This window comes from Schistocerca nitens, chromosome 4 (assembly GCF_023898315.1).
Source record: "Schistocerca nitens isolate TAMUIC-IGC-003100 chromosome 4, iqSchNite1.1, whole genome shotgun sequence".
Lineage (NCBI taxonomy): Eukaryota > Metazoa > Arthropoda > Insecta > Orthoptera > Acrididae > Schistocerca > Schistocerca nitens.
Window position 1 is genome coordinate 542,878,121 of NC_064617.1, and position 21,535 is coordinate 542,899,655.

A 21,535-nucleotide genomic window follows, 5' to 3' on the forward strand; every position below is an offset into this window, starting at 1 on the left:
CCCCTGATAGAGATGTCCTCTCCTCTTCAACTGAACTCCCTACTGTGATATTCCCTATCGCAATATCCAAATCCTTCTCGAACTTCAAACGCAACTTATCATTTCTCATACTTCCGTATCCTTCTGTCTTCCACGCTGATTTTTCCATGCGATTCTCTAAATACTTTCTACTTTTCATCATTACTAAATTGTTATCTGAGCCTATGTATGCAGATGGGTACGTCTTTACACTCCAGCACACATTTCTGAATCTCTTGGCCATGATATAACCGAGAAGGAATCTTCCAGTGCGTCTGACTTTTCTGTAAGTAGAGCTCCATCTCCTGTTATTCTTGAATAAAGTAATCGCTATGACCATCTGAAATTTTTTGCAGAACTCGATAGTAGTCTCTCTCCTCTTCCATTATTGCTACCTAACTTCTGTTCTCTAGTAAACCTTTCTTCTATACTTTCCTACTTTCCACTACAGCCGCGTTCCAAAACCCCATTATCATTGTATTTGTATCTCGCTTTACATACTGAATTACTCGTTCAATATCTTTACATATTTTCTCTCTCTCTTGATCTTATACTTGCGACTCCGGAATGTATGCCTTAACTACCGTCGTCGACGTTGGTTTGCTACCGAATCTGATGGGAACAACCCCATCGTTGAATTGTTCTCGTCCCTACTTTAATATTCATAACGAACTCTACTTCGGTTATTCCGTTTCATGTTGCTGTTGATGTTACCCGACATTCGTCTGACTTAGACTCTTCTTTACGTAGCACTGCACTGGCCCACAGTATATCTAGATTGAGCCTTTGCGTTTCCCTTTTCAGAAAGTGTAGCTTTCCTATCTCTTTCAAACTTCTGACACTCAGTGTTCCGATTCGTCCACTATTATTCCGACATTGGTTATTCCATCATTCTCTTATGGTCACCTCCCATTTGGCAGGCCGCTCCTGAAGATCCGAATGGGGAACTAACCCGAAATCTTTTGCTAATAGAGATGATAATGACATTTTGTCCAATTGCAGTCCACATGTCCTGTGGATACACATTATGCGTCTCTGTTGCCTTCTGCGTCATGATGCGGATGATCATTGCAGATTCTTCCGCCTTTTCGGGGCACTTTGCCTCCAGAAGGACAAGAGAGTGCTCTGAACCTCTACCTGATCCTCCGCCCTCTTGGACAAGACCGTTGGCCGAGTGAGGATGACTGTTTATGCCAGATGTCTTCGGCCGTCATTAATGATGATTTTTATTTAATAGTTACGCAACCATTGCGTTCGAACATCGCAACTATGATATTTTGATTAGTAGTAAATGAAACTATCCCTAGACCACAGTAAATGTATGCTTCAATTTTACTGCAAGATGAACTATTTCTAACGGAAATAATTTAACCTGTCGTTTCTGAAGAGCATCTGCTCCTTGGTAAAGATTTGAGTAGAACTTATCTCCGACTTTAGCCAGGTATCAGTACCTGTAATGACTTCCGCTTCATTGTCTTCTATGAGCACTTGGAGCTCACAACATCACAGTTACGGTAATTTAAGTTTTTAATACCAAAAGTTTTGAGGTCCATCATTGTCCTGCGTTTGACTTCCTTCGGGACTAAACCCCTGTTTCTACATTTCCGAGACCCTCTAATTTAAAAATAAACGCCTAGTTGCCTTTACACAGTCCCCACTGCTCGTTTAACCGCTTCCTGTGTATAACGGTTGCCTGATCTATTAAGCGGATCCCAAACACGTCGCCATCCTAAGACGCTTGTCAAGATATCTGCAGCATACACAATCGCAGAGCCATCTGAGCCACATATGCAAACGTTTCATCCATATCACTAACAAAGATCCACAATCGATCTCGTCAATAATGATACAGATGTGGGCTCTGCATTCCTCTTGCAAGCTAGAATGACTGACTCCTTGCCACTTCAGATAGCCGGCGGAAAGCGGAGGGAATCTTTTCCAATCAAAACCGGCACACAGCATTAGTACTGACATGAGCTACCACCTACAGTTCACTGCTCCCTGTGCTCTTCATTTCGTCTTTAATGGCCCATTCTACATCTAGGATGACTCTCTCAGATATGCACACGGAGTGTACTTACACATACGCTTCTTTCCCATCTTTCAGGAAATATTCTCAAAATGTTCAATGACGCTGCTAACACTGGACCTCGCAGGCACCAATAACCTAACCCACTGTGAATACCCGGACCTTGCAGGTCAAGCGGCTTCTCCTGGAACATAGCAACCGAAGGTATCCCAGATGTTTTCCATCAGATTTAAACCAGACGAATTTTGTAATTAAAACGTCAACATGAGCTATCCAAACCACTGTAGCACGATTATAGTCATCTTCTACAGAAAATTATGCTGTTCCAAGATGCTATCACCATCGAGGAAGACTTATAAGCATGAATGGATGCAGGTATTTCGTAATAACGTTCATATTGTCCACATCTGTCATGGCGCCTTCGATTAGTACTGCCGGTCCCATGGAAGCCCAGTAGAATGTCCCCCATAACATAGCACAATTCCCACTGGTCTGCATCCAGGGAGGAGTGCATGCTGCGAGCAGCTGGCCGCACGGAGTGACCATGCGGTTTGAGGCACCATGTCACGGACTACTCGGCCCCTCCTGCCGTAGGTTCGAGTCCTCCCTCGGGCATGGGTGTGCGTGTTGTTCTTAGCATAAGTTAGTTTAAGTAGTGTGTAAGTCTAGGGACCGATGGCCTCTGTAGTTTGGTCACTTAGGAATTCACAGATACTTGAACATTTTTTTGAGCACTGTTCCACTGGGTGACATTGTATCTGGACACTAGCATCGACCAGATGCAACAAGAAACGTGACTCATCCTACGAGACGACACTTTCGCAGTCAGACCTGGTGATGCCTTAGGTTAACAAGGGAACATGTTGGTGTTGTGTGTAGCGGAGCCCCATGAGAGCTGAACTGTGTCGTCTGAAACACCTGTACCTGCATCAGCATCATACTCTATTGTCAGGTCTCTAACTTATCATCGCCTGTCCTGGTTTACAGAACTGGGAAACTCTCCCAGTACCTTCTCATTTACTTGTGGTTTCACCATCCTTGAACCACTCTCCATTGATGCATATGACAGAAGCCTGCCAACACCGGCCAGCTTCGTCGTTTCTGAGATTATTCTTTCCAATCACGAAGCCATAAAAATGTGCCCTTTGTAGAAGTTGCTAGTCAGTTTTTTTACCCATTTGCATTCCATGTCGGATCTAAAACGATTCCCATTTGTCTCTGTCCCACAATGCCATCTGGGTGCGAAGCCCCACATGAGCTGAACGGTGTGCTCTGAAACATCTTTGCCTTCATCAGCATCGTACTTGTCAGGGAATCAGACCATCACTCTCGCAGTAGGCTACGGTCATGATTTTTGGCTCATCAGTGTAGTAGCTGTTTGATTAATTCCAATGGTGAGAGGATTTCTTTGATAAGGGAATGGCTTGCGTCCTAGAACTTTACAATCCAGTTCGAGGTTTTGGCACATCTTCAATGATAATTTGGCTTGTTATCACGAAAATCGATAGAAAAATGGCGTTAGGCGTTAAACTGTCCTCTGATGTGCGCAGTGGCTGAAGACTCGCCGTGCCCTCGCATCGTCAGCCGCGAGGAGTGGGGCGCTCGGGACCCATTGGTCCCTCACGACAACCTGACGATCTCGCCAGTGCCATACGTGGTGGTCCACCACGGCGGCATGCAGGAGTACTGCTTCGACGAGGAGGCGTGTGCCGCCATTGTACGCTCCTACCAGGACCTGCACATGGACACCAACGGCTGGGACGACATCGGATACAACTTCCTGGTGGGCGAAGACGGCAACGCTTACGAGGGCCGAGGCTGGGACGCCAAGGGGGCCCACGCACCGGGCTACAACCAGCAAAGCATCGGAATCTGTGTCATGGGAGACTTCTCAGGTGAGTCCCGAACCGCAGTGTACTCAGGCCCCCCAAAATAACATTCGTTTTCTGAATATGTACGGTCTGGTAACGCCTGAACCGGCCCTCGAATTCGGGTGCCCATCCTAGCCCATATGCAAGCCTCAAGCTTAAAACCTAGATGATTCACTTTCACGTGGTCTAGGGAACCACACCCTACCACCACATATATTGTTCTGCAGCACTTCGAGATGTCTTGGCCACAATTTTATTATTATTATCGGCATGTGTGAGATGGTTCAAAATGGCTCTGAGCACTATGGGACTTCTGTGGTCATCAGTCCCCTAGAACTTAGAACTACTTAAACCTAACTAACCTAAGGACATCACACACATCCATGCCCGAGGCAGGATTCGAACCAGTGACCGTAGCGGTCACGTGGCTCCAGACTGAAGCGCCCTGATCCGCAAAGCCACACCGGCCGGCCATGTGTGAGAGACGGCATGCTTATCCATAAGTGGCAAAACGTTGCGCATATAAATGAGATTTTCTGTTGCTCGTATCTCGGATTCTATTTGTGATAAAAAGGTAGTGTGAAGTGTTGTGGACAGCCCTTGGACTAGGAACTATTTGTATAACAAACAGAAGGATCTACCTTAGCGCCACTATCCCAAAATATGTCAAAATATAAGTATTGCACACTTCCTTCTTCTTGGGCAAGTGGAGCGAATCAGTTGGTTCTTTTTTATTTTGATGTATCCTATGATGGGCTTGAGGTACCATTAGTTCATGGACTGTTCCTCTATAAGTCCCAAGAAACGGTTTTTAGAATATTTGCGCCGTCACCAGCGGACCAAAACTTAGCTGATGATTCTAAGATGGCTTTGCACAGAAAATGGCTAAAACTTTTATGAGATATTACTAAGATCCCGATCTCAAACAGCTTTGAAAATTTTGTTGATATCTTTACCCCTTTCCAAGATACAAAGGTTCTCTACACGTATACGAAAAATATGAACGTGGCAGAGGCAGAAGTTCAAAGCAACCCGACTCGTGCTCGTAAAAAACGTACGTAAAACTCTGTCTGAGGCGAAAACGTAGTATATAAAGTGACATAGGTCGGAGAAATATAATGTAAAGTGTGTTTCCGTTATCACCACAATGGCTATGGGATCTCCATGTTGCAGTACTGAAATTTTTGCGCACGTAATTTTCGCTCTGAAATATAAAATTAGTTGTGCGTTATTTAAACTTCACGTAAGGTAACTATCAAAATTTAGCTAGCCCATCAAGTTCTTTTCATATGAGTGACATGCTCTGCCGTGATAGGGAATAGAAAGGAACTAGAGAAAAAATGCTCCTATCGGAGCATAAAAAAGGTGAATCCGCACCTGTTTATTGAAACACTGTGGCTGAAAAATGGATACGAGATGCTTCAATCTACCGTTCTCACCAATATTAAAATTTTTTCCAAAGGTATTTGCAGGCCATCATATTGGCACTCCTTTATGCTGAGAGCGAAGAGACAGTAGCATTGGCAAAAAGAGACGGAGAGTAATAAATACTGGAAGCTACTAGACAGTGGTTGCGGTATAGAAAGAGAGAAAGGGGGGGGGGGGGGGCAATGGCAGTGTGAGAGAATGAGAGTGACTCAGTGGCAGAGGAACATGTGGACAGTGAGAGAATAGTACCAGGAAAAGGGTGGACGAGACAGTGCCAAAATAGAGCAATAAAGAGAAGGAGAAAGTGGAAGTGAGTGAGAACCATTGATAATGTAAGACAGGGTCCTGACAATGACAACGGGGAAGAGGGAACAGCAAGAAGACAGTGACAGTGAGCGCAGACAGAAGCAGAAGGACAGAACGAAGGCTGTAATACAGGAGACTTCGACAGCTAGAGAGCCACCAAGAGATAGTGACAATGAGTTGGACCGAATGAGTGAGTGAGAATAGACAGTTGGGAGTGGATGGGTATGTGAGACTAACAATGACGGACTAGTGAGTGCGAGCGAGTTACAGTGGGGACAGTTTACGGAAGTTAGAAGTGAGTAGCATGTTAAAAAGAGCACGAATATGTTAGCATGGCAATATTTTGCGAATATTTTTGAAGGTGCTGAGGAAAGAGGTAGCTGCTACACCACTTTACAGTGTCTTTTAATGAAGAGGTGCATATTCACCTTGTTTGTGGTCAGATCGGAGCATTTTTCTGCTGGTTCCAATAAGCCTCAAGGGATTCGACAAAACTGGAACCAATAGAAATACAAGAAACATTAGTCCACATTCCTTAACATCAAGCAACTGGAAACTGTCTACTGCTTTGAAGGATCAAGAGTGATACGAGTTGAATAAACGTCCAAACAAAATAAGCGATTTAATCAATTCTATCGTACAAATAATTGCTTCAGTGAAGAGTACAAAAAGCTTATTATATAATTTTACAAAAATGTATTTTTAAATATTATCATTAAATTGCAGTAATTATTTTGAGGAACAGGTAGCAAAATGTCAATCAAATAAAAAATTCAGCATTTTTATAAATTGCAGGAAAGTCAAAAGAACAATGCACGTCACATAACGAAAACGCTACAAAAAATGGAACAGTAAACTGAGAAAAACGCGTTTAAAAATGAGGATCATTTCCCAAAACACGTCGCGTAAAAGATACAGAAAATAAGATCATGACTGGTAGCAGGAAAGTTATTTATTAACAAACACATTGTTCTGACAGTCGCAGGCTTTCACAAACCATTTGTAATGGATCAAACCAGATTACTTATTCTCAATTCCATGGAATCCAGGCTCATACTTTTAAAAAATAGACATTCAATGAAGCTGAAGTTGGAATTATATGTATGATATGACAAATTAATAAGTGGCTCGACAATAAACAGGGGAGGGGGGGGGGGCGGAAGTTTGTTGGGAGACGAGAGGGCCGGAGTAAATGGGAGGGGTAGATAGAAGTGAAAGGGAAAAATACAGGAACCGGGAATGAATTATACAACATATATAACTCCAACACAAGCTTCATCACACGTTTATTTTTTAATCTTTAAGATTTAGCTTTCTTCTTCCGTATCCGGATGTGCCAATTATATCTTCCCTTCCCAGTAATTAGCAACGTAGGTTGCTTTGTCATTGACTTTCAAAATATCGTCTTTAAAGCATGTTATATCAAGGCAAATCAGTAGATGGTCCAAGTCCTGTATTGCTCCGCATTCACACCTATCGCTATCACTGTAGCCCCATTTAAATAGGTTTGATTTGCACCCAGTTAGTCCAGTGCACAGCCGGTTCAATGACCTCCAAGTTGTAACAGGTAGTTGAAATCCAGCAGATCCCTCCTCAAATAGTTCCATTGTGGAGTATGGCACCATTTCTTCCCAAAGAGACAGCCGCCTTGCGACGGGCTTGGTGGCGAGCTCTTTAGTTTCAATGAAACTCCTGCGGGATTTCAGCCGGGAGTCGAGGATCATTCTTTTGTTTTGATTTTTCGATCTCGGCGGCTACTTGTCTGCGGATAGTGGTTGGTGCTATGCCTATGATGGGATAAATTTTGTCTTTTGGAGTTGGTTTGAGGCATTCTGTGGCAATACGTACAGTTTCGTTTACGGCGACGTCAACTTGCTTAGTGTGAGAAGAGTTCCTCCAAACTGGCGCCTCGTATTCCGCTGCTGAGATACTCAGCGCCAGATCCGTGGTGCGCAAAACGTGTGATTGAGCTCCCCACGATGAACTTGTTAGCTTCCGCAGTATGTTGTTCCTGGCACAGACCTTTTATTTAGTGTTGTGACAGTGCTGCCTAAAAGTAAGCGCTCTGTCCAATGTTAGCCACAGGTATTTTGGGCTATTTGTATGCTTCAGCTCTTCCCCTTGCCACATGACTCGGAGTTTCCGTTTGGCTTGTTTGTTCCTAAGTTGGAAGGCGGATACTTGAGATTTACTAGAGTTTGGTTTGAGATTATTGCCTTCGTAATAGGTAGCAAGTTCTGTTAAGGCTCCTGTGAGATTCTCCTCCACTTGTTCAAAGGTTTTATCCTGTGTGGCCACTGCTGCATCATGGGCATAAAAGAACATTCGTGTCTGGTGGCTGATGGGAAGGTCATTCGTATAGATATTAAATAGTATTGGAGCCAAGACACTACCCTATGCAAGTCCATTTTTCTGTGTCCTCCATCGGCTGTTTTTAGATTGTAAGGTTACATAGTAGCGTCTGTTCTGTAACATGCATTGCACGAACATAGAAAGGGTGTAGTTCTTTTGACATTATACACTTTCTGGGTAGGCAACTCATGGTTAACTGTGTCATATGCGGCACTGAGATCTAGGAATGCGACCCCAGTTACTTCTCCTCTCTGATAGCCGTCTTTGATATACTGTGTGAGATTAAGGATTTGGCCACAGCATGATTTTCCTGGTCGAAATCCAGTTTGTTCGTTAATGAGGGCTCTGTCCACATAATCAGTTATGCGTCTGAGGATCATTCGCTCCAGCACTTTAAATAGATGATAAAGCAGTGAGATAGGCCGGAAATTTTTAGCTTCAGCTGGGTCTTTCCCTGGTTTTAGTAACGCAGCAACCCGAGCTTTCCTCCACAGTCTAGGAATTTGCATTGTTATAATACAGTTAGTTATTCATTAGCTCTAGGATCTATGCTTGTACTCTCGGTCCAAAATGTTTAATTTTCTCAGGTCTCAGATCGTCGAGGACAGCGGTCTTATTGTTTTTCAAATCGTTGATGGCGTCTTATAGCTCCTGAATGGGAAATGGACGAGCTAGGAAGCTAATCTCCTCGTTCCATTTTCTTTTGATTTTGCCATTCCTTAGCTTTGATTCCATAGAATTCAGAATATGTAACGTATAAATGTAAATCAATTCTGATAGGCTGAACAAATGTACATTGCCATTATTGTTATTTATTAATTTCACACTAGTTTATAATGTAATCTGATTGGTTGTTTTACTATTGGTTAATTTGATGTATGGCTTTTTGAAAGTTTGCATCTCGGGGAGCAATTTTGGTTTAAACCATCTCTTCCTTTTCATTGATTATTCATTTTTCCATGCTTTTAATAGTAGACAAAGCTATACATAAGCGCCACCTGTTCTTCAATGTAATTACTACATCTTACTACTAGTATATAAAAATACTTTTTGTAAAATTATACATTACGTTTTACGTACAATTATTTAGACGATGAAATTAGTTAAGTCACTTATCTGGTTAACAAACAATTGTCTCATTACACCATGATCCTAGCATCGCCTAGTGGTTTATTCCACTTGTATCATTCTTGATCCTTGAAGGCAAGTTTCATTTGCCTTTCTTAAGGAGTGTTGACTAGATACGGTGTATCCATTTGTACTAGTTTCTTCTGAATCGTAAGAATGACACTAAATATTTGGTAAGCTCTTGACTATATTTTATTTTTCATATCGTGGTTCGACTTAATGATGAAAATGTGACATGTATAGTATTTTTATTGATACCAGTTTTGGTTTTGTAATTTTCCAACCTTTGATAATGACGTAAGCTGAGACGCATAAGGCATTTTTGGAATAATAAAAATCTCAAATTGTTTAAGTGCATTCAGAGGCAGTTCTATTTCGCTTCTGGGGAATGTGATGGTAGTGACCAGGGGAACACGGTAAATCCATCCTGATGCTCTTCGAGCCGCGCACTTTGCACTGCTGGTAGATGCCATTGTGCCAAGGAAAAACAGGATAAATGCATACATGAGTTGATCCATTATGGCTTCCAGATTGATGAGATCACGCACAGAATGCCACGCAAACATTCCCCAGGCCGTGGCTCTCTCCCTCCTCCGTCCAGGACCTTTGTGGCGATGCAACGGCCATCAGTCCGACAGAGTACAAAGCGATATTCATCTTAACAGGCAACATGTCGCGACTCCGTGGACGTCCAGTTGCGACAGTGGTGTGCAAATTCCAGCCTTCGTTTCTAACGATCGGTGGTCAGCGTGAGTGCCAGTTGCGGAAGTCGATACGCAGCAACGTTGGCTGGACAGTTGCTGAGAAGACACTGTTGGGAGCCCTTTGGTTCATTTGGGTGGTCAGCTGCTCAACATTTACACATCTATTCGCCGGCACAAATCTCTGCACAATCTTTTTCCGGCCGCAGCGATGTCGGAGATTTGATGTTTTACCGGATTCCTGATATTCACGGTACACTCGTGAAGTGGTCGTACGGGGAAATCCCTACTTCATCGCTACGTCGGAGATTCTGTGTCCCATCGCTCGTGCGCTGACTATAACATTACGTTTAAACACAGTTAAGTCCTGATAACCTGCCAATGTAGCAGTAGTAACCGATTTAACAATTGCGCCAGACACATGTCTTATGTAGGCGTTACGGAACGCAGCGCCATATTTTGCGTGTTTACATATCTCTGTATTTGATTACGCATGCCTGTACCATTCTTATACTAATACTAATGAGCACCAAAAGTGAAACTAACTAAACTTCAAGCTCTCTTCGTGAACGAGAGATTCCATTTCTATTACTCAGTATCACAATAATAACAGCAGAGAGGTATTGCCATAGACACGAGCAACCCAGGCACGTCCGATCGCCACGAATGTCGCGCAGTGATTACCAACGAGACACCGAGTGTACCCTACTGCAAATCTCCAATTCGTGCTGCTCCCGTTACAGTCAGTCAGGAACGGGGTGAGGCTGAACTGGGTTCACTGATAGAACCATTTCTTGGCAGGTCTGAAACCGATGATCATCGAACAGGCGTATCATTGGTCTCTGGGGCCCATCCGTTAGAACCTTTCCACGGCCATTGTTTTTGACCGGTGTTACAAGTCTGCACAGGTACACGATTTCTTGTCAACATTTTGAACAGTCTGCGTTGATAGATATATCACTTGCAACGACTTCATTCGCGGCGTGGTCATGGACATGTCCAAGCACGATACCTGTTTTGGTATTTTGTTACGTCCCCAGATCGGCACGTCTTACTGCATTGGTTTCATTCAACCCACTGACATCTGCACATACTTCTGCATCTACGTGACTATTCTCTAAGAGGGAGCCGAAAAAAACTAACATCCTGGTCTTTCTATACAAGCCCTGATTTCTTTTATTTTGTTATAATGATCGTATCTCCCTATGTAGGTCGGCGACAATAAAATATTTTCGCATTTAGAGGAGAAAGTTGGTGACTGAAATTTCGTGAAAAGATTACCCCGCAACGAAAGACGCCTATGTTTTAACGATTGCTATCCAAACTCGCTTTTCACGTTCGTGACACTGTCCTCTGCATTTCGCGATATTACAAAACGAGTTACCGTACCGTGAACTTTGTCGATGTCCACCATCAACCCGATCGCGTAAGTATGCCATACCGTATAGTACTTCTCTAGCAGAAGACACAGAAACGTGATGTACGCAGTTCCTTTAGTGGATTTCTTGCATCTTCTTAGGTGTTCTGTCTATGTCGATTTACCTTCCCCGTAGATTACCTATGTAATCGTTCCAATTTGAGTTGTTCGTAATTGTTATCCCTAGGTATTTATGAAATAGCAGTTCGCGTATTATTAAGAAGCACGATTCATTGTTCGTTCGGACTTGCGTCATGTCCGAAGGATAATTTCATCGTATATCTTAATAACAAAGACACTGATATTTAGTATTTATCTGTCAATACCAGGCCTCCGCCTCTCAAGAAATATGTCCCCCTGGACGGGAATATACGTAACGCACGAGTGGAGCTTGTGACCCATGGACGATGATATTTTCTTGTCGTGACTCGTGCACAGGTAGGCGAAGCGGTTAAGGCGACCGCTCGTGTAACCCGAGACATCCATGTTCGAGTCCCAGTTCCGTACAATACAGAGCCGATGTTGGTTCATATGCGCAAGCGTGGTTACAGTGCCTCGGTATTTAGTTGAATTGACAGTCTTTTTAGATTTATATGATTTCTCCTGGAACCGAAACTTAGTGGATTCCTTTCAGTACTCATGACCTCACAGTTTTCATTATTTAGATTCAATAACCACTTTTTGCACCAAACAAGTATATTGTCTAAGTCATTTTGGAGTTGTATCTGATCTTCTCGTGACTTAACTTGACGGTAAATGGCGGTATCATCTGCAGTCAACGAGCGCGGCTCAGATTTTCTCGTAAATATTTTGCATAGTTTAGCCCTCTACTGTTCCTATACCACGCAAAAGATTTACGAGAGAAACTGAGCCGCGCTCGTTGACTGCAGATGATACTGCCATTTACCCTCAAGTTAAGCCACGAGAAGATCAGATACAACTCCAAAATGGATTAGACAATATTAAACTCTTCCTTGGAAAACGATAGGTATCATTTTAGTTTCATTCGATGACTGTCAGCTGCTACGAAATATGACCTTTCTGACAGGAAGTCGTGGAAGCAGTAGCACAACTGAGACGATACTCAAATAGGCAAGCACTTTGATTATAAGACGATTGCGACGAGCGGTAACAAAACCCTTTTGAAAATACAGAAATACGGAATCAGTTTGAGATCCCCTGTCGATAGCACTCGTTATATCATGATAATATCGAAGTAACTGTGTTGTACAAGAACGACATTTTCTGAATCGATGCTGTATCAGCAGATCCTTTTCATAGAAGTAATTCATAACGTCTGAAGACAGCATAAGTTCTAAACCCTACTGACAAACCACGAAAATTCTATGCGTCTGTACTTCAGCGGATTACTCCTATTTACTTTCTAGAGTGTTGCCGTGACCTATGCACCTTTCCAGTCTGTAGGTTCGGATCTTTCGTCTAGCGAGTGAATGTGTGTGATTGCTACGTATGGCACTAATATACCAGCACACAGTAAAAGGAATCTAATTGCTATGCAATCTGAACCGGAAGACTTGCCGTTGTTAAATGATTTGAGTTGCTTCCCTTCTACTTGTAAATTACTAACGTTGTCAGCAGTTCTTGATTCGAATTCTGGAATATATACTTCACCTTGATTGCTGAAGGAATTTCGGAAAACCATCAATAGTAACTTCGCTTTGGTGGAACTATCATGGGCAACATTACTGTCGCTATCGCCCGGTGAAGGTGTTGAATCTATGCTGCCACTGGTGTACCTCACATAACACCAGAAACTGTCTGTAATTTCTGCCGGTTTTCGAGAGAGTTTCGATGTAGAAACTACTGAAAGCATTTTGCATAGAAATAGGCGCTAAATTTCGAGATTTTGTAAAACTTTGCTAACATCACACATGTTACCTCCTGGGTGCAGGTTCTACAGAGTCCACAGCGCTCCAATGCGACCAGTTTGGTCTCTTGAGGGAGTGACTAATATTTTGTCCAGTGAGATTACATGAAACACGTCATAGAATACATGAAGGCCCTGTGGCAAGGTAATGGAAAACCATTTGTAATTGGTGAATTGATAATCGCCTTAAGCCTCACAGCTGACAGTTGTATGACGGAATTGTAGTAGGAAGTCTTTTCCAAAACCGATGAATAGTTTCGACTCTTCGTTTCAACTCCTCTTGTTTGTGTTCGCTACTGATTACGCATCGAAGTGTCAATTAGTGCCAATATGATAAAATTCTCTCTTCAGTTTTATTCATCAATAAAAAACTACTTTGACACTCGAATATGTGTTGCCAGACTCATAAAGAATTTCAGTCTTTCCTAATGGTTGATTCCAATAACATGTGTACAGATCGGCTGCCAAACGATGCGGCTATGGAGACCCTGCAGAACATGATGGCCTGCGGCGTGTCCCAGGGTAAGATCAGCGACTCGTACCTGGTGTTGGGCCACCGGCAGGTCAAGGCGACGCTGTGCCCCGGAGACCAGCTGTACGCTTGGGTGACGCAGCTGCCCAACTGGACGGATGACCCTCAGCCCTGTGAAGACGAGGTGTGCCCCGATCCGCCAGTTGGCTCCAGGCTGCGCACAAACCCACACTCCAGCCTGCTCAGCAGACGCTGAAGCTGCTGCATCCTGTGTCGTCTGGGCCTTCATGTAAGCAGCTGAAAACGGACTCCGTGCTTCGTCCGAAGTCGCTGAAGACCATGTAGTATATCGACACTGCGCTAGTGTAAGGAGGAGTGAATGCATGTCTATTCGCCAAAACTGGACATTTTAATTGTGGGTGACATGGAAAATAAATACACTGCCCGCGACTAAGGTGTTTTAATGATCATTGACGAGTCCCTTGCTCAGAACAGACATTTTAGATCCTGGAACATCTCACTTCATTTAATAATATAAATGCGACTATGTGACTTATAGAAATTGTAGCAAAAGACTTTGTATACTGCAATAACGGCAGCTTACGTAAATGTATTGGGAGCGGATCATGCAAATACGTGTATCACAAGCATGTATTGTTGTCACAATAAATAAATCAATATGGTTGACGGATTAGCAGTATAGTTAATCAACATCGGTAACATACTCATATTTATCAAGTTGTGTAGCAATGCACGTGCTACTTTTGTCTATCCTGAACTTACCGATAAGTTACAGTTTGAACACAGGCTGGTGCTACTCTTAAAATCGAACAAAATTTCTCATCTATAACAAATCTTAGTCGGCTGTTTAAGTCTACCTAGGGTTATAGGGCAAAGTCTAAGACTTAATGGTAGAGTAGAGAGATCCGAATGAGAAAATTTGTCTTTTGAAGTTGGTAACTTTAGTGAAGCACTGTAAAACTGGTTCTACTGTCTGTTTCTAGCTATTCACTGATAGTTCCTAAATCCGGAGGACTGCCTGTCAAAGATTACTATGATGACTGAAATAGAAGGCAGGCAGCACAGCACTGTCCGCAGAAAGGGCAAGAGGGGACGCTTTTACCCTCCCGGTGTCTGTCAGTGCGGACTTCGTATTCGTTACAAAATTATGGCACAGTAAATGTCTGGGATTCTAATGAACGGAAGATTTAAGGGGAGATGGTGGCAGAAATCATGAAAAAATCACAACATTTTTATTTGCATATTTGAAAATACGTGCACATAATGGGAATTATTGTCTTATATTTTGATTTTGAAATACAAACTACAAATGATAGAAAAAAGTTGAAACCCTCTAAAGTCTAAGGCGCCACAGCTACTTTTTTAGGTTTCCAGTTGAGGAACCTTGAACAATAGCTTCAGAAGCCTATGATTTGTATTTGTACGTGTGTGTGTGTGTGTGTGTGTGTGTGTGTGTGTGTTTGTGTGTGGACAGACCAGTGTTTGATACAACGCTGTGGAGCTTCATAAACAGGTTTTATGCTGTGTAGTGGAATTTGAGTAAAATTTTAGTTGTTATAACATTATTTGTGGAAGGTAAATAAAATGATCTTTCGTTACAATACCAAGGCCTGGTAAAGAACTTAAAAAGTATAGTAAGTCCCATATTACAAATGCAGGGTCTTCATAAGTTTCCATTACAAACTTTCAGAACCTGTAAAGGGAAGTACATAATATTCTGAGCAGAAATCCATGTCCATAAATGTCATCCAATGATGCTACAGAACGTCGAAGTTACAGGCGCCGGCGTCTGTGAATGTATGTAGCCTAAGTACAGGGTGATTCCTTGACAATGGAATAAACTTTCAAGACTAATGAAGACGAATAACTGTATCAATCTGAGATAAGTGTCCCTGGTTCTGAAACGAACGAATAGAAAGATGTAAGTGAAAATCATTCTGATGGCAGTGGAATGCACGTACTGGTACTGTTGTTGCTAAGAATTCAGGGTACGTAAGTTTCAGAGGTGGGTGTATGGACCAAAACAAGGAAAAAATGTTGGTGAACATAGGCTCTAAAATGCATACCTAAGGAGCTATGAGTACTAATTCATCTTCACTACTATGAAAAACGTCTCCTCTACTGAATAAGTACTCATATCTCTTAAGGTAAGAATTTTACATCCCGTGTTTACTAGACTTTTATGTTTTGTTTTGGTCCATACTGCCATATCTGAAAGTTGTGTCCTACAGTCTCAGCAACAACAGTAACGGTACATGTATTCCACTGTCAGAGGTATAATAACGGTTTCAACTTACAACTTTTCAGTGTTTGTTTCCGTCACAGGGACCTTTACCTCAAACTGATAGATTTATCCTTCTCCTAGAACGTCTGTAACATCTTCACGAAATCACCGTGTATGTTCATACGTTTACAGGCGCCGGTGCCCAAAACTTTGACGCTCTATAGAGTGTTGGATGAAGTTCCCGCACGTGGATTCCTATTCAAAATTTTACTTAATCACTCTTCTCTACAAGTCTTAGAAGTCAGTAACGGGAATTTCCGAACACCCAGTACTGATGGGCAAAATGGTGTTGAGATTGCAAGACTCCGCTGGGGTTTAGTCTGTAGTCAATCTGATTTGCCACTGACATGCACTAGTACCGTCACTCAAAGTTCAAGGCCCTCATGTGGTCCAGGTGTATGTAAAGGAGTTATGCACAAGGAAATGGAAGGGAAGGGTTGGCCGTGACACGTGGATTATAGCTGTGTGCCCTGATAAATATTAATAAATACTAAGCAGTGATGGGGACTATCAGCTACCGTAATGAACCAAGGGTTACAAATCACGTACATTTATTGGTTGCAAATTCAAAGATTGCTCAGAAGAAATTTTTTGTCCTCTTCATCTCAGAGTGTCACTTGAAACCTATGTTCTAAATTATTTGCAGTATTTGCTGTCTTCCTCTACAATGTTTACCCTCTACAGCTGTACCCAGTACGTTGGAAGTCATTCTCTGATGTCTTAACACATGTGCTATCATCCAGTCCCTTCTTCTTGTCACTGTTTTCCACATATTCCTTTCCTCTCCGATTCTGTGCAGAATCTCCTAGTTCCTTAACTTAGCAGTCCACCTAATCTTCAACATTCGTCTGTAGCACCACATCTCAAATGTTTCGATTCTCTTCTGTTCCGGTTTTCCCATAGACCATGTTTCACTACCATACAATGCTGGGCTCCAAACCTATGTTCTCAAAAATTTCTTCCCCAATATTAAGGCCGATGTTTGATACTAGTAGACCTCTTTTGGCCAGGAATGCCCTTTCTGCCAGTGCTAGTCTGTTTTTGATGTACTCCTTGCCCAGTCCATCATTGGTTATTTTAATGCTTAGGTAGCAGAATTCTTTAACTTCATCTGATTCGTGACCAACAACACTGATGTTAAGTTTCTCGCTCTTCTCATTTCTACTACTTCTCATTACTTTCGTCTTTCTTCGAGAACTCTCAATCCATATTGTGTACTCATTAGATTTTTCATTCTGTTCTGTATATCAAGTGATTCTTCTTCACTTGCACTCAGGGTAGCAAAGTCATCTGCGAATGGTATCATTGATATCCTTTCACTTTGAATTTTAATTCTACTCTTGAACCTTTCCTTTATTTCCATCATAGTTTCTTCGGTGTACAGACTGAACAGTAGCGGCGAAAGACTACACCCTTTTTAATCTGAGTACTTCGTTCTTTGTCGTCCACTCTTATTATTCCCTCTTGGCTCTTGTACATACTGTATATTACCCGTCTTTCCCTATGCCTTACCCCTTTTTTCTCAGAATTTTGAGCATCTTGCACCATTTCACATTATCTGACGCTTTTCCCAGATCGTCAAATCTTATGAACGTGTTAGTCTTGCTTCCATTATCAGCCGCAACGTCAGAATTTCCTCTCCGGTGCCTTTAGCTTTTCTAAAACCAAATTGATCCTCATCTAGCACATACAGAATTTTCTTTTCCTTTCTTCTGTATCTTGTTTTTGCCAACAACTTGGTTGTATGAGCTGTTAAGCTGAGTGTGCGATAATTCTCGCAATTGTCAGCCCTTGCAGTCCTCGGAATTGTGTGTATGATATTTTTCCGAAAGTCAGATGGTATGTCGCCAGACTTATACATTCTATACACTAACGTGAATAGTCGTTTTGTTGCCACTTCCCGCAATGATTTTAGAGATTCTGATGGAATATAATCTATCCTTCCTGCCTTATCTTAAGTCCTCCAAAGCTCTCCTAAATTCTGATTCTAATACTGGATCCCCTATATCTTGTAAATCGACTCCTATTAGTGCTACTATCACATCAGACAAATGTTCCCCCTCATATCGGCCTTCAGTGTACTCTTTCCACCTATCCGCTCTCTCCTCTGCATTTAATAGTGGAGTTCCCGTTGCACTCTTAATACAACCACCCATACTTTTTATGTCACCGAAGGTTGTCTTGACTTTCTAGTATGCTGTGTCAGTCCTGACAATCATTTCAGAAGGAATAAGGATCAAATATTCGTCACTGGAGAATGACAGCAGATACACATATGAATGCTTGACAATTATGGATGTTTGGAAGGAAAGGACCAGACAGTTTCTCACAGGATGGACCAAACTGATAAGGAATCGTGTTCTCTGACTTAAATTGTTAGTGGTGACTGCTTTCCAAGGTTAGTGAGTAGTAGAACCCCAAAGAGTAAAATCATTTCCGAGAAGTCATCGTACAGTGGCTGATTAATTAACCAGAAGCAATGCGCCTGTAATTCTGAGAAATTCTGTACGCCGTTTCGCTGCGAAACTTACGCCAATCACGGAAGACGAGGTGTGATGAGGTCGCAGGAAGAGACGGACGCTGGCTTGGCGAGGCTCATCTCCTCACAAATCGGCTGCTTCTCTGCAAGTCGAGATTTTGCATCCAGATATCGACTACCTCTCTCCAGCTCCTAACACTGAACCGCCTGACTCTTCCAAGTTCCTAGCCTCAAGTGAATATGAAACTTCTGTTCTCCTGCTCCTTCGTGCTGTGAGCCCCTCCAAAACAGCCATTTGGACAGTCTGTGATTTATTTGTCGAATCAAAAAAGTCCTAACAGTTTTTTTTTTTCTGGGAGGTCATGCGACGCTTTTAGGAAGACTGCAAGCGCTGAGCTATGACAACTCGTTCCAGGAATTTGCGTATGCCGCCCTTTGGTAAACAGTCGCTCCCAAAGTAGCGAGCACTAACCAACCAAAAGCAGTGTAGCCAATACCTTCTCACTGATTACACTCAAAGCTCCAGCGCCGTGAAACAAAAGATTCTCCTGTGGACGCACCACAAGGCTGCTTCACGAGGATGAGATGTGATCTTACAGGACGCGCTGTTTGCATGGGTGGCTGGTTCCATCTGAGAAAACGCCGCATTCATATTCGCCAGTACAGCGTGAGCTCGAGAGTTCACTGAATCCAGCACGCAAACGCTTTCTTCCGTGACCGATGCTCTAACCCTGTTAAAGATGTACGCCGCCCTCTGCCGCAGTGAATGGGATAGAGGGGACAGCTACCTGCGACTCGGGCGACCAGTGTTTACCGCCTGTCGCGTGCATGCGGTCACTCGCCTCGCCCGCTGAGGGCAAGCCGAGGCGGGCAGAAACCGCAAGGGCCATAATTCCACTTCCTACTAACCACCAGCGGAATGAATTCACCAAGTAATTTAGAATGAAATCGTCATGCATTCCTATGGATAATACCACTCTCTTCCCTAAACAGTGAAAACTAACGATTAATTAGACTTATCGTATCATGCAATCAAGTTTGCTCAGTGAAAAGGAATGAAACAAGGGCTGGCTACAGCTTGACGAGCTTCAACGTCATGGTTAGGCCTGCAGAAGAAAATGTTAGCTTATCTCCAAGTGCATCTAACTTAAAGCTCGGGGTGAGGTATTGTGCTAGGAAAAGTAAATCATAAGAGAAATGAGGGATTCGCAATTATGGATCTGTTGGCGCTCTGTTTGTGGAGCAAATCCAATTTAGTAGATGATGCAAAGAGAGATGCTTTGGTTTGTATGTTATTGTTGTAGTGGTCTTCAGTCCAGAGACTGGATGCAGCTCTCCATGCTAGTCTACCCTGTGCTAGCTTCTACATCTCCGAGTAACTACTGCAACCTATATCCTTTTGAATCTGCTTAGTTATTCATCTCATGGTCTCCCTCTACGCTTTTTACCCTCCACGCTTCCCTCCTATACTAAGTTGGTAATCCTTTCATGCCTCAGAACGTATCCTACCAACCGATCCCTCCTTGTAGTCAACTTGTGCTACACATTCCTCTTCTCCCCAATTCTGTTCAGAACCTCCTCGTTAGTTAATGATCTACCCATCTAATCTTCAGAATTCTTCTGTAGCACCACATTCCGAAAGTTTCTATTCTCTTCTTGTCTAAACTAACTACCATCCATGTTTCACTTCCTACATTGTTCAGAAAATATTTCCTGGCGCTTAAATCTATACTCGATGTTAACAAATTCCTCTTCTTCAGAAACGCTTTCCTTGCCATAGCTAGTCTACATTCTATATCCTCTCTACTTCGACCATAATCAGTCATTTTGTTCCCCAAATAGCAAAACTCATCTACTACTGAAGTGTCCCATTTCCTAATCTAATTCCTTCAGCATCACCTGATTTAATTCGACTACATTCCATTATTCTTGTTTTTCTTTTGTTGATGTTCATCTTGTATCCTCCTTTCAAAACACTGTCAGTTGTGTTCAACTGCTCTTCCAGGTCCTTTGCTGTCTCTGATAGAATTACAGTGTCATCGGCAAACCTCAAAGTTTTTATTTCTTCTCCATGGATTGTAATTCCTACTCCAAGTTTTTCATTTGCTTCCTGTACTGCGTACTCAATATTCAGATTGAAAAACATCGGGGATAGGCTACAACCCTGTCTCACGCCATTTTCAACCGCCGTTTGCCCCTCGACGTGGTTTGTATATCACACATATTACGAGTATGTCAAAACTGTGATGCTGACCATAGACATACATAACTGCATTGGCAAAGGCGCATCTTTTACCGAAACGTTGGGTTTTCTGAAGTAAGATGGCGGCGTCAGGAAATTTGTATATGGTACTACTACGGTTTTATGGAACGCAGTGACGTTGTTAGGTGAGGTGGTCTGAGCAAGTTCTGCAGGTGAACAAATAAGTGCCCGAAACCGGTAAAGAAATTAAATATCTTTTATGTAAGAGGTTGTATATTACTTCATTATATACGACTACAGTTGCCGAGAATGGATAAAGTGCTAAATATTTGAGTACTAGTTGAACTTGAGGCATGCATTGTTGAACTGTGTTCGACAAAAACGTCAAGTTACACATACAAACATTTAAGGCAGACTGTAGTTCTCGTAAGAACGCTCAAATAAATAAAGACACCTGTTATCAATGACAAGTAGCACGTTATATTTGTAGTAGAACATTCTTAACGAGCATACTATTCAAAGGATAGCCGCAGTTGATCTTTAAGCTACGTATGTTAATTTCAGATTTATTAAAGCCTTTAAAATGCACATAAATTATATAACACTGCCTGTACTTCAATTAAGACAAAAGTGTAATATAATTATTTAAGATTACATACAGTATAAAAGCAACAATACGTAAGATCTTTCTTACTATGCTTGCGTCGAGACATTCTTTTCCTTGTATCTTCCGCCTGCTGTACGAAAAATTATAACCAAACACGACGCATGTACTGACCGTTATATCCAAACTCTTAAAAATGGTTCAAATAGCTCTGAGCACTATGGGACGTAACATCTGAGGTCATCAGTCCCCTAGAACTTATAACTACTTAAACCTAACTAACCTAAGGACATCACACACATCCATGCCCGAGGCAGGATTCGAACCTGCGACT

General features: G+C 42.4%; 1 protein-coding gene across 1 annotated transcript in view; it reads left to right on the top strand.

Moving 5' to 3' along the window:
- Positions 1-14,304, top strand: part of LOC126251981 (peptidoglycan-recognition protein SC2-like) — a 29,721-nt gene extending 15,417 nt beyond the window's left edge. Inside the window, exons 2-3 of the mRNA XM_049952753.1 lie at positions 3,598-3,942; positions 13,595-14,304. Of these exons, the coding sequence (XP_049808710.1) occupies positions 3,598-3,942; positions 13,595-13,866 (617 nt within the window). The 3' untranslated portion in view covers positions 13,867-14,304. The remainder of the gene's footprint in view (positions 1-3,597; positions 3,943-13,594) is intronic.
- The last annotated feature ends 7,231 nt before the right edge of the window (positions 14,305-21,535 follow it).